The 14357-nt window shown below is 39.6% G+C and overlaps 1 protein-coding gene across 1 annotated transcript in view; it reads right to left on the reverse strand.

The window, feature by feature from the left end:
• Positions 1 to 2549: 2549 nt before the first annotated feature.
• Positions 2550 to 14357, reverse strand: part of pcyt1ba (phosphate cytidylyltransferase 1B, choline a) — a 61526-nt gene continuing 49718 nt past the window's right edge. The window contains exons 7-8 of the mRNA XM_080203918.1: positions 10033 to 10221; positions 2550 to 7760 (exon numbers count right to left, since the gene is read on the reverse strand). Of these exons, the coding sequence (XP_080060044.1) occupies positions 7560 to 7760; positions 10033 to 10221 (390 nt within the window). The 3' untranslated portion in view covers positions 2550 to 7559. The remainder of the gene's footprint in view (positions 7761 to 10032; positions 10222 to 14357) is intronic.

Genomic DNA, 14357 nt, shown 5'->3' on the forward strand with positions numbered 1-14357 from the left:
TGCAATTTTATTAATACATCTGAAAATTAATTTATCATACAAAAAAAATTTAAAAAGTACCTCTACCCATGAGTAACCTGATCTTAAATTGCTAGTTTTATTGGTGTGCAGTAGTGAATATTTTAAATAAGTAAATTATTTTAAAACAGAGTGCATTCTCAGTGCCTGTATACTCCCAAAGAGAAGCATTCTCAAACTGCCACAAACTAGGGCAATCAGTGGAAAATTTAGGGCATGTGAGCAGTATTGTAGATGAGGCTAGTTTCAGGCAAAATGATTTTTAATGATATAAAATAATAAAAATAAGTTTTAATGTTAGCATTAAAGATTATGGAAGCAAGATTTATGCTTGATATAATTTGACTTCTAAAATTCCCCACTGTTGTACTGGTTCAGCTTATTTCACCTATTTTGTTCTGGTAATACTAAGCCGCAAATTAGAGGGAACTCTCCTTGGATGATACAAATTGGCCAATGTCCTGATTAAATCAATAAATATTTGAGACACGAACATGCAGAAAGTTGCACTACTTAGACAAATTTCAAGTTTCTTTCCATCTTGCCCTGTAATCACTTTTAGAGATGACTGAATCTGTAATACAATGCATGTAGAAATACCTTTATTGAAAAACAGAAAGTGCTGGCAAAACCCAGCAGGTCTGGCAGCATCCACGGACGGAAAAACAGAGTTAACATTGAGTCCGATATGACTCTTTTTGGAACTGAAGTTTCTACACTCTATCATTCCACAGATGTTATCAGACCTGCTGAATTTTCCCAGCACTTACTGTGTTTGTTTCAGATCTCCAATATCTGCAGTATTTTGCTTTTATATCCTTGTAGTGATGGCACCTGGAAGTAGTGGGCTTCTGTTGGTGATGACTCATCACACACAGTAACTAATTGGAGATCACCTGCTTTAAACTCAATCTTTATTGTCCTTTTCCGTTTGTATTTTTAGTCAGTACATCTCAATAAATAAAAATTACATTAAAGTGTGTGACTGATACTTTCATTTAAAAAAAAAGTTGAAGTAAATGGCCTTAGGAACAACATACAATTCATCATGTGGAGATGGTATGTCCATAAACTGGAGTATGAATCAACATTTCAGACTATAGAATATAATACAAAAACTTCAAATGACATGTCAAGGTATTAATGCACAAAGCACTTCAGAAGAAATCAGAATGGAGGATACCATTTTGGCCAACTTGTGAGAGAACAAAAAACAGATATAAACCAGAACAGGCAGCCTCTATTCACCAAGTTTACAATTCTGGTGATCTGAAAACCAGAAAAAGTCATGCTTTTGCTTTTGTCACCTACAAAGTTTTCCTACATTTTGAGGTTTGAGCTGCTCTTGGTCCTTTTAGTCTATTCCTGCCTCCACTTACCCAATTACTTGTCAACCGAAGAGATGCAAATTGTGCCTTGGAAAGATTCATTTTCTCTGGTTATAGTGCTTGCCTAACTGTTTAGGTGAAGAAAATGTGATTTATGGGGTTTTTTTTAAACTGCATTTCATCAACCTTCCCTAACAAAGGAATCCCTCCAGGATCCATTTTACATTGCATATAATGCAACACAAATTATAGATAAAGTTGTGCAAACAAAATTATATCTTTTAAGAAGTTTTGTTCTGCAGCTGTAAGCTAGAAATGCCTGGCTAGTTATTCTGTTCTACTTGTACTGACTTTTATTTTTCTTCAACCTAATGATGTCTAATTAGTGTCCCATTTGTAAGAATCTGGTACTCATGGAAACTCTAACATCAAATGAGAACTTCAAATCTCGAATGATTCTATAGCCAACTATACTCCTTAGAAATTTATAATCAAGAAATTTGGTGATGTGTAGAATCAGCATGCAATTTATTTCAGACAGAAACTTACACAAATTATGCATGGCTTGCAGCCATGTTTTACTTATGAAAAATGAAAACCATCTCAAATTAAAATTTAAAGTTTATTATCATAGCAATGAAATTACCGTGAAAATCCCCAAGTCTCCACACTCCAACCCCTGTTCAGGTACACTGAGGGAGAATTTAGCATGGCCAATGCACCTAAACTAGCACATCTTTTGGACTGTAGGAGGAAACCAGAGTACCTGGAGGAAACCTACACAGACACAGGGAGAATGTGCAGACTCCACACAGACAGCGTCCCAAATTGGGAATCAAACCCAGGTCTCTGATGCTGTGAGGTAGCAGTGCTGACTAATGTACCACCATGCCACCCAGCTCCCGGGGTCTCCTAATTTAGATGGGATCACTTGCTTTTGAAGCTTTTCTGATTAATTGGGAACGTGTTCTCTCTCTAAATCATGAACAAATCTAAAAATAATGAAATAATTTATTCTTTGTCCTGCAGTATTATGGCTTGTAGTTAAATCTGAATGCTTGAACAGAAGTAGCAGCATGGTGGTATAGTGGTTAGCACTGCTGCCCCACTGTGCCAGGGACTGGGTTCAAATCTGGCCTCAGGCCACTATCTGTGTGGAGTCTGCATGTTCTCCCTGCATCTGCGTGAGTTTCCTCCAGTGCTCCGGTTTCCGCCCACACTTTAAAAACTAGTGGGTTAGGTTGATTGGCCATTCTAAATTGCTCCTTAGTGTCAGAGGGATTAGCAGGGTAAATAAGTGGCATTACGGTGATAAGGCCTGAGTGGAATTGTGTTTGGTGCAGACTTGATGGGCCAAATGGCCTCCTGCACTGTAGGGATTCTGTGATTCTAGTAGCTACCAATCGCTTCTTAGTTCACACAGTTTTCTTCATTACAAGGTGCATTGCACCCAGCAAAGCTGAGCTGAAGCTTTAGGGATGTCTGCGAACCAATACCAGCTCAAGATTTTTTTTTAATTTCTGGTATTAACAAGCAAGATTCTACAGTAACATAATAAATGCAGCACAGATTCCTGATCCAAAGGCAAATTGTGAAAACTGCCAGAAGTGTTGTCATCAGAACAAGCTGTTTAGAAATCCCACATAGAAAATAATCAACCTAGGTGCCTGCAGAAACAATGTAAAGCGTGTTTATGAATGGTGCAGGATAGCATTTATTTGTTCACTTCAACAGCAATAAAACTGCTACCCCAGACAGGACAATCAGAGTTCTCCTTTTGGATAACTCCCAACTACAATTGAAAATCCCTTTCATTATTGGGTGCTCTGTCATGATCTTACCAAAATCTCAAATGACATCCTATGTGATTGTGACAAAGGTAACCTTTCCCTCTTCATCCCTCTCGACTTGTCTGCAACATGTTCAAAACCTTGGTGTTACAATTGACCCTGAGATGAACATTTGAGCTCAATGGTACCATCATGAAGACTATTTTCTCCACCTTGCCCCTGTCTCAGCTCACCAGCTACTTAAACCCTCTTTCACGACTGTGTTACCTCTAGACTAATTTCTTTTACTGGTTGTTCTCCCATTTTCTATTCTCTGCAAACATGATGTACTTCAAAGATCTAATATCCATGTCATAACTTGCACCAAATCCCGTTCCCTTATCATCCCTGTGCTCACTGTCCTACATTGCTCCCCAGTTGATTCTCAGCCTTTTCAAGTTCTCCATGCTCTCAGTACTCCTTACCTCTGTAATTTGTCCAGATATCTGTGCTGATCTAATTCTGACTTCTTTAGCATTGCCAAATATAATTGTTCCAACATTGGTGGCTACAATCAGTTGCCTAGGCCCGAAGCTCTGAAATATCTTCCCTAAATCTCTCTAACTTGCATTCCTCTTTAAGACATTCCTTAAAACCCACCTCTTTAACCAGGCTTTTGGTCATCTGACGAGTCACATTTTGTTTCCTAATATTCCTGTAAAGTCCCTTGAGACTTTGGCTGTTATGTAAATGTAAGTTTTTGGATAAAACAAACTCAGGGTGCTAGCAATGTGCAAACCTATCTGGACAGCTGCCAATCCCATGTTTATGTGTTTTGACATACGTGCCAGAAACAGGACGGGCGAGGCTTGCAGAACAAGGCATTCATCATTGGCCTCAGGCAGGATCTTGGGTGGGTGAGGCAGTAAAATTCCAGCAGTAAAGTCTTACCCGGAGCCACATTAAATTTGCTTTTCCATTCATTATTGATAGCAGTTATTATTATCACATGGGACAGGATTTTCTAGCCTTTCCCACAGGTGGGATCATCCAGCCCTGCTGAAGTTCTCTAGTGGTGGGGTAGGCAAGCTGTCCAGAAGCCCATAGACTTTGGCGGGACCAGAAGATCACACCAGTGGCCAATGGCTTGCATGGAAAAAATCCCAGCAGTGGGAAAGGTTTTAAATTGTCTATAATTTAAGGTAAGCTTTGAAACTCCAAAGATTATGCCTCTGAAAATCTTACATTTTACAGAGGTGCTGTAATTCACTTGAGACTTGGATAACATCATTCAACAAGGGAAGTTTGTAATATCCTCTGAACCTTTGAGATTAGAGCCATCTGGTCTGAAAAGGCAAAGAGAAAGGACGATGGAGTTGTTGCTGTGATTCGTTTTGGGTTCTTTTAATGCCAGCAGTGACTTTCACAGAAGATGCTAATAATCACTGATCTTAACCGTTCAAGGATCAGTTAATTTTAACAACAGATTTCTGTGAGCCTCTTGATTATTCATACCACTCTAATGAGAAACCCTCTGATCACTGTGAAAGGCAATGATGGATTGGAATTTAAAATGTTTGGAATAAATAGAGCCTGGCTTTAATCTTATTAAAAGTACTCCATTACTAGTTCAGTACAAGTTGCAATTTGCATTCAATTCTTGTTCCTGCTACATAGCATGTTGTAACATGAATGGTTTTGTCATAGGGTATTCTGGTTATAATTTTAAGGCAGAATATTTCCACAGCCAGCAATGGGAGAATAATAGAACGTAAACTTATGAGATTTTCTCTATTTGGCCTTCTCCTGTTTACAACAGTTCATTGCTATTGTATATATTCAACCTTCTCTTCCACGGAGAAAGCTGAGCTGGTGTTTGGCATCAGTTGGCTCAGAGTTACAACAGTGCCAATTAGAAAGTGGATTTTAACTTGGAGAACAGTGTGCCACCTCCCTTTCTAAAGGTGGAGTATTCAGCATTAGAGGTGGTTATTCCAGGGACCTTTAGAAAATGAACAACATTTAAGTTTTTAACATCAAGAATCATATCACCCATGTCAATTTCCAGTCAATGTTTGCATAAGGAATTCTAAAAATGGAAACTGCCAATATAAACTTTCCACACTGTAATTATGCTGCTGTAACAACTGAGTTTCAAGTCTCCCAGCACCTCCTCACGTCATGTCATGAAATGTCGCTATGTTTCAACCAACCCTCCTTCTCAAATTACTGCAAGATGTGCTATTTAACAATATGTTAAAATAGCTTTGTCATTTGGTGTGTGGACCAAATATCTGATTTTAAAATAGAGGATTAAATGCATCTATGCACACTGGTCCAATTATTTCCCACCCTCTAATCTTGCTTCCATCACAGATTAAACTTGCTCTTGATTCCCTGGATGGAATTTTACCAACCTCTGGCTGGTGGGATTATCCATACCCATGAAAGTCAGTCAATGTTTGAATGACTTGCTGCATTTTATAGCCTTGCCCCTGCCATGATAGGCTATGTAATTCTGCCCCCCCGTGTGCAACCCACAAAAGAAGGGATGAACCATAAATGCTGGCCTAGCCAGTGAAGCCACATCCCTTACAGAACAGATTGAGCAGTAAAGCAATAAAATGGAAGGGATGAGACAGATGATGCATTTATATTGATGCTTCAACAGCTCTGAGAAATGGTTTCCATGTTGCCAAAACAACAGTTTAACTCTGAAGCTAGCTCCTGCCCTGACTGATGAAGCAGTGAGATTCCCCTGATCAAGGTTGCCTGACTAATGTGGGTTGAAAACTACATGGAATGTCTCTTTTCTGTAATGTTAAACCTGTTTTAAAATGTGTCAAAAAAATACTTTTATTATAAACTGAAACAGAAGATGTGAAGACATGTTTTGAGAAACTGAGCTTTAAGTGTCCTCTCCCAAAAACATTCAAAATTTACTATGCTGGAGTGCAGGTCAGTGCATTGCCCAACCCACTCAAGAAATTCAGTATTGTCAGGCATAAGTCATTCATTGCAGCTTCTCATTTCACACTGGCAACGCAGTGAGCCAGAATTTGGAGTGTGGTATGCTCCACCATACCCCATCAGTACTTTGTTTCTTCACCACCACCCCACCCATCCCAAAGTTAAAAAGGTTTGCATGTCAAATATCAATGGGACATCTGGGACCAAGGTAAATAATGGGATCGAAAGTATATATCCTCAACCAATGAAAATAAGGACAGAGAAATAAAACAGTAGAACCACAGAGAAGGCAATAGGTTGAATTAGAGTCAAATTAGATAGAGAAAGACAAAGAGAAACATTTAATTAAAAGAAAGATGAAAGACAGAAAGAATAAATAAGATTTTAAAAAAGATTTTAATTACTAAAAACCTCAAAGCACAATTTACTACCAACAGGAGTGAAACACCCATTGTTCCTTTTCTGTACCACAGAGGGGTAGGCAGCATTGAAGGAACATAAATATCACCATTAAAAGAGTCTCCATCATTAGGTACCAGCCCTAAGTTTATATGGCAAGTTTGAATCTTTTTAACAGCACAAATGCAGCAATTCCTTGAAAATTTATGGGTAGGTTAACAACAGACTCCTGTTTTTGTGAGGCAGCACAGGGCAAATCTTTCAGCAATTTGCAGTGATTCAGAACTCACAAGGTATCTCTACTTTGCCACTAACAGTTGGGTTATTTATGCCAATAATGGCACATACTTTAAATTCACCGTTATTGTCCCAGCAAATTATGCCCAATGTTTCCACAGCTGGAATTAAAAGCTTATTCTGGGGACGATGATCACACAAGAGCTCAAAATGAGATGTTCACTTAAAGTGAATTCTGCATTTGAAAATTACCTTCTATTTAAGGACTGTTCCTCTCTTTCCTGCTCTTTAATTTAGAAAACTCCAATTAGTGATAGATGATTTCATCTATCCAATGTTTTTTATAAGTCATTTTAATGGAACATTTTAAGAGAAAGGATACTTTTTTAAAAAAACTTTATGATCAATGTCAGGAGGAGGAAGTCTTAAAATTTGCCTTCATTGCTTTGTGCATTATGCCAGCCCATTTGGTTGTGATACTTGATCTGGCAAATTTTAAACCCATTTTCATTGTATTAGCCCGCAGCATTTTATCTACACATTTCTGTTAGACTTCCCCTCCAAGATTCTTTTGGACATCTCGGATGATAATTGTGTCACACTGGGAGCAATTAACATCGCTATGCCAACATTAAATATAGCACAAATTCTTGTCGTGGGGGACAATCTAGAGTCTGTTCTTTGTGATGTATGAAAATGTGTGGTGATAATTGAATTGATCAGACTTTGTGAAGCGCCTGAGAATGACGGAGAGGAGAAATAAAAGGCTAAGGTTCGCCTGAGATTATATCATTGCTGATCCTGTTCGTCTGCTCACGTGCTGCAGGTTCCCAATCATTCACTTCTCGTCCTCCTCGCCATCACTGATGCTACTGATGGAAGCAGAAGCAGCTTTCGGGGAAGATGGGGGTGAGGTTTTGGTGAATGGCCACTGGAAAGTTGGAGACTGGGACCGTTCTCTTGTTGGACTACTTGAGGGGCTTTGTCTTGGAGACAGAGCTTGTAGCATCCGACCCCCTCTCTCCTGAAAAACCTGTTTCTGTGAAGTACGGAAACAAAAAAAACCGAATTGAGCAAACCTTCAAGCAATGACCAGATGACCTGAATGTAGTACTAATGGACAATTCATTTTAACTTAGTGAATAGTAGAATGCCACAGAGATTTTAAACTAAACATGTGGAATTCATTGGACACTGACCAAAATCTCCCGGACATACGCAAGAAGCAAACCTAACAGTGAATGCCTTGATAAATGCTACACTGAGCAATCTTGATTATAAACTCTATTGATATTAATACTCAGTCACTGAACACAGTGAACTAAACCAGGCACAAAGATTAGGCTAGTCAAAGTCTTATCAATCATTTCTGTGATGCCTCTTCTATCTTCTAAATGTAAAATTCTGGATGAATCAACTGTCTGTTGTTTTAGTGATTTTTCAAATCAAATTGCATCAGTTTCTGATTAAAATGTACATTTGATTGATGCCAAGCAATGTTGCATTTGGCGACAAAAAGATGATTTGCATATTTTTCACTTAGGATGCATTTTTCCCATTTTATGTGCCACCTTTTCTCACATCAATGTCTCCTGGCTCCACAAGTGGAAGATGGTCATTATTTAGATCTCAGCTTTGGCAGCAACTTTTAACAGATTATTTGAAAGATGCCCCAGCAAAATCTGATCCTGTCCTCACCCACCATCACCACACACAAACATACATATCCATTTTCAGGAGGCATTAATGGATAACGATCAGGAGTGGGAACACTGGCCATTTTCCCCTTATCTAAGCAGAGCTGAGGCCAGCTCTGCTTGCTTCAGTACTGCCTTTACTAAGATCTGTTATTGCAACATAAATTGGGAATCAAAACTGGAATGATTCTGGCTTCTGTGTAACGTTCGGAAGCTGCGTCAAGGCCCAATCCCTACCCAGCCCATCCTAATATACAGATGACCTGCCATGCCTTGACTGCTGTCTGGTTGAAGATGGAAAGCAATTATTTAACAAACAACACACAGATTACTGCCAGGTATGTTTAGTTTTATGCAGTCTCCCAAAATCTTTTCTAATCTTGTGAAAAACAGAAATCCAATTTTCCTTTTTGATGGCAGCTATTTATTTAAAATAACTTGCTCTCCTTGATTCAATTCTCAGCTGGTTTTGTGTGGAGTAAAGAATCTGGCTTTGAGGCCAAAGCACACTCTTCAGCATTGGCAGAGGAACAGGGACTTAGCTACAGTTACTACCATGCAACTTTGCATTCATAGGAAGAGAGAACTTAGGAGTAGAAGTAGACCATTCGACCCTGCTCTTCCATCTAATAAGATCTTGGCTTACCTGGTTGTGGTCTCAATTCCCCCTGGTCTGTCCCCCCCCCCCCAACTCTCAAATCCCTTGCTTAACAGAATTCTGTTCAACTCTGCCTTTGATAAATTCCATGACCCAAGCTCCACTGCTCTCTGGGGAAGAGAAGTCTATACCTATTAACAATCCTCAGAGACAAAAAAAACTCATCAAGTCTTAAAAGGGAGACTTCTTAATTTCTAACTGTGTCCCCTCGTCTTAGTCTTCCCACGATATCCTCCCAGTATCCCCTTTGGATCTTATAGGTTTCAATAAGATCACCTCTTACTTTTTTTTCTCTAAACCCCAATGGGTATCTGCCCAACCTGTTCAATCTTGCTCATAAGACAAGCCCTTCATTCTGAGGAGGAGTCAGGTTAACAGTCACTAACAATGCAATGTCATCAATTATTGTTGAAATCCTGCCTTGAACTTCAAGCTGCATCAATAGTGTGCCCTATCTTTGTGCAGATCTGTTAAGATTGTTATCTTTTATTTCCTAGATTATACTGATTTTGTGCTTCAGAAGCTTGGTACTCCACCCCTACTGTCACCGCAAAAGGAGAGAAATTCTACAATTCTAACAGAACTGAAGATCTAATTCTCTCTCTCTCTGGGTCCCACTAACCTGCAGGAAATGCAAACCCGTTTATCCTACCAGTCTATAATTTGCATTATGCTACTGAATTAAAATCATTGGATATAGCTGTTAAGCTCAGGCATAAACTAACTTTGTTGGAAGTCCTTGATGACATTCGAGTACTGTTTTCTCTGCAGTTTTATGCATCAACATGAAAGTCTCTTGAGAAACCTGGGTTTATTATCAGAAGTTTCAAAGAAGTGAGTTCTGCCTAAGCCTTATCCATAGGTACAGTGGACCTTTGAAAAATTTCTGGTAGACAATTGACATTCTGGTAAAAATTTTTCCACTGATTTCTTGGGAATTAATCTAAGATACACACCCAAGTTCCATCTGGGCCAAAGAGTTCTAAAAAGTTTCCAATAAATTCTCGTGATTTCTCTTCCCACTTTTGTATAAGGTCATGGCTTTTTTCCTCGACTTTGTAAACAAATTCTTTTGATTTCTCTTCTACATTCTTCACCTTTTCTTTCATTTTGTCAACATGATTTTGGAAGCGATACTTCTTTTCCTGAAAGAAACAAAATGCTTTGCTCAGTGACTGAAAGTAAATATATGAACGTGAAATACACCACAATCTAATTCTATTTGTTTCCTTTTAAAAGTACTTCCTCATTCTCAAGCTTGCTTCCGTTCATAGTCCCATAAATAGTTCCTCAAAGAAAATAGGTAATCCGTTTCTGACTTTTGTTAATGCTGATCCTAAGCTAGTCGTAAGATAGACTAAGAAAGCAGTGTCATTCAAATTTTTAACTCCCCACATCTCTCCTAGGAGTTATTTATGTTTCGTTCAGCATTTTTCTCAGCTGAGACCTAGAACCCATTGTTAGAGATTGATACAACCAACTATCTGACTCAAACACCAAATTTAAACGTGGCAAAAGTTCCTTAACAGTACCAAATAGTTAAAACATCCCCACAAAAACAGACAGATCAAAACACTGCAAAAGATGTGGGCCTGATGTCGGATGAAAAGGGATGTGAAGTATTGGGGCCTCAGCTTTTCATCATACGTACCAATGCCTTCAAAAAAATGAATCCAAAGTTGATTTTTCCCCTCCCCGCCCCCCCCAAGTCTGCAGATGAGCCTCAATTAGGGGGTGCACTAAGTTTTATGTGAAAGTCTCAAAAGGGACAAAGGCGGGTTAAGCAAGGGCTGACTCCTCTTCCTATCTTACGTTGATTTTGTTGAAGCTTAAAAACTGAAGTATAAAAAAAAGCAGTCTGCTGCAATAATGCATTTGGAACTTACTGTAAACCGATGGTCACTGTGAATGTGATGACATGTAGAGGTCACTTGGTGGGATCGTGGGAGTTATCCTTGGGAGCATGGACAGCGCACAAGAGTTGGATATAGCTGTTAAGCTCAGGAATAACTAGCTTTGTTGGAAGTCCTTGATATCAGTGATTTAAGGAACATTCTACACTTAAAAGGAAATGCGAGGCTGAGAGCACGAGGGAACTGCATAAGATAAAGGTACACAAAGTTGGGGGTAAAGTGTTACCGTGGATTGAGGATTGGCTATCTAACAGAATGCAGAGAGTCAGAATAAATGGGTGCTTTTCCGGTTGGCAGTTGGTGACTAGTGGTGTGCTACAGGGATTGGTGCTAGGGATTCAACTGTTTACCATATACATAGACAATCTGGAGGAGGGGACTGAGTGTAGGGTAACAAAGTTTGCAGGTGACACAAAGATGGATGGGAAAGCAAATTGTGTGGAGGACACAAAGTCTGCAGAGAGATTTGGATAGGCTAAGTGAGTGGGCAAGGATCTGGCAGATGGAGTATAATGTTGGCAAATGTGAGGTTATCCACTTTGGAAGGAACAATAGTAAAATGGACTATTATTTAACTGGTGAAAAATTACAACATGCTACTGTGCAAAGGGACCTGGGGGTCCTTGTGCATGAATCACAAAAACTCAATTTGCAGGTGCAGTAGGTGATCAAGAAGGCAAATGGAATGTTGGCCTTTGTCACGAGAGGGATGGAGTATAAAAGCAGGGAGGTCTTGCTGCAATTGTACAACGTACTGGTGAGGCCGCACCTAGAGTACTGTGTACAGTTTTGGTCCCCTTATTTAAGAAAGGATATATTAGCTTTGGAGGGGGTGCAGAGAAGATTCACCAGGTTGATTCCAGAGATGAGGGGTTAGCTTATGAGGAGAGATTGAGTAGACTAGGCCTATACTCACTGGAATTTAGAAGACTGAGGGGAGATCTTATAGAGACATATAAAGGTAATGAAGGGGCGAGACAGGGTAGAAGCAGAGAGATTATTTCCACTTAGAATGGAAACAAGAACTAGAGGGCACGGCCTCAAGGGGGAGTCAATTTAGAACAAAGTTGAGGAGGAACTTCTTCTCCCAGAGGGTAGTGAATCTTTAGAATTCTCTGCCCATTGAAGCAGTGGAGGCTACCTCATTAAGTGTGTTTAAGTCACAGATAGATAGATTTTTGACCAAAAAGGGGATTAAGGGTTATGGGGAGCGGGCAGGTAAGTAGAACTGAACCACTATCAGATCAGCCATGATCTTATTGAATGGTGGGGCAGGCTCGAGGGGCTAGATGGCCTACTCCTGCTCCTATTTCTTATGTTCTTATGAACTTGGAGATGTCTGGAAACCATTTTATTTGATGCGTATTTTTGTCATTTGACATCTATCCTATTTCTGTCCATCAAGCCAGACACAATTTCTCCAGGAAAAGTTAAGGGATATTTCAAACATGGAAAGAAATGCAGTTGCTGGAACTTCAAAGCAGGGTCGCGTAAATCTAATGGCAACAACAACCTGAATTAAGTTGAAAGCTTTAAAGCTGGTTAGCAGATAAGGAGCAAAAAGAGTGTTTTTCTGATTGGCAGTGACTAGGGTTCCGCAGGAATCTGCGCTAGGACTCCAACTATTCACATTATATATTAATGATTTGGATGAGGGAACTAAATGCATTATCTCCAAATCTGCAGATGATACAAGGTTGAGTGGGAGAGGAACTGTGAGGAGAATGCAGAGATTCTTCAGCATGATTTGGACAGGCTGAGTGTGTAGGCATATGCATGGCAGATGCAGTGTAATGTGGATAAAAGTGATGTTATCCACTTCGGTAGCAATAATAGGGAAACAGATTATTACTTGAATAGATGTAAATTGAGAGAGGTGGATACTCAACGACACCACGAAGTCCTCTTGCATCAGACGCTGAATGTAAGCATGCAAGTACAATACGCAGTAAAGGCAGCAAATGGTATGTTGGCTTTCATAGTGAGAGGATTTGAGTATAGGGATAGGGATGTTTTGCTGCAATTGCATAGGGCGTTGGTGAGGCCACATCTGGAGTATCGTGTGCAGTTTTGGTGTCCTTATCTGAGAAAGGATGTCCTTGCTAATAGAGGGAGCACGGCGAAGGTTTACCAGGCTGATTCCTGGGATAGGCAGGTCTGTCATATGAGGAAAGATTAAGTCAGTTAGGATTATATCCATTGGAGTTTAGAAGAGTGAGAGGGGATCTCATAGAAACTTATAAAATTCTAACAGGGTTAGACAGGGTAGATTCAGAAAGAATGTTCCCAATGGTGGGGTAGTCTAGAAGTAGGAGTCATCATTTCAGGATAAGGGATAAACCTTTTAAGTCTGAAGTGGGGAGAAATTTCTTCACTCAGATGAATATGTGGAACTCAACCACTGAAAATAGTTGAGGCCAAAATGGTGTGTGATTCCAAGAAAAAATAGCTGTTGGGGCCAAAATGATCAAGGGATATTTGGGGGTGGGGAGGGAAGCGTGAAGGTGAGATCAGGATATTGAATATGATCAGCCGTGATCAAAATGAATGGCAGAGCAGGCTCAAAGGGCCGAATGGCCTACACCTGTTTCTAGTTTCTATTTTTTTGTTTCTAATATATATAGCACCTTGAACATAATAAATTGTCAAAGACACTGAATGAATATTATATGTCTTAAAAGGCAAAAATTAATATGGAGAGTCGATGAGGTTTGAGACAAAATTCCATAGGTTAGGTCTTGACATCTGATGGCACAGCCACCAATGGTGCAGCAAAACAAATCTGGGATGTTCAAGGAACCAGAAACGGGTAAGTGAAGTTATCAAAGGAAGATACAAAGAGAGGTGGGCAAGGACATAGAGAGATTTGAAAACAAGGATGAGAATTTTATAATCAAGGTATTGTTTACCTGAGGACCAATGCTAATTGTGTTTAATGGTATGCAGGTGAGGGGTATTAACTGTGCCCCTATTATTAGGCACAGACTGAAACTGGTTGTTGGGTTAGGAAGTGCATGGTTGTAACATGTAACTTTGAATTCCCAGAAGCATGTGAAGACCATCTCCAGTTCTATCCTTCAACTACTGGCTTTTTGGAAAATATCAGCCAATAGAGGTCAGCAATGCATCTGGGGTGATGAGTGAATGGAATTTGGGGCAATTTGGGAAAAGGGAAGTAGAGTTTTGGATGTCATCTTTATAGAGGGTGCCCAGGACATTAGCTGAGTTTCTGCATAAATTGTCCAGTGATAATACCACTAGGCCATCACCTCCACGAATGAAATTTCTTGCAATGGCAAAGGACAGAAAGGTCCACTGGATACCAAAAGCCACATTTGCTTTCATTCTCAAATGGATACAACGGAGAT

The sequence above is a fragment of the Carcharhinus amblyrhynchos genome, chromosome 15 (genome assembly GCF_965287045.1).
Source record: "Carcharhinus amblyrhynchos chromosome 15, sCarAmb.v2.hapA, whole genome shotgun sequence".
NCBI classification, from domain to species: Eukaryota; Metazoa; Chordata; class Chondrichthyes; order Carcharhiniformes; family Carcharhinidae; genus Carcharhinus; species Carcharhinus amblyrhynchos.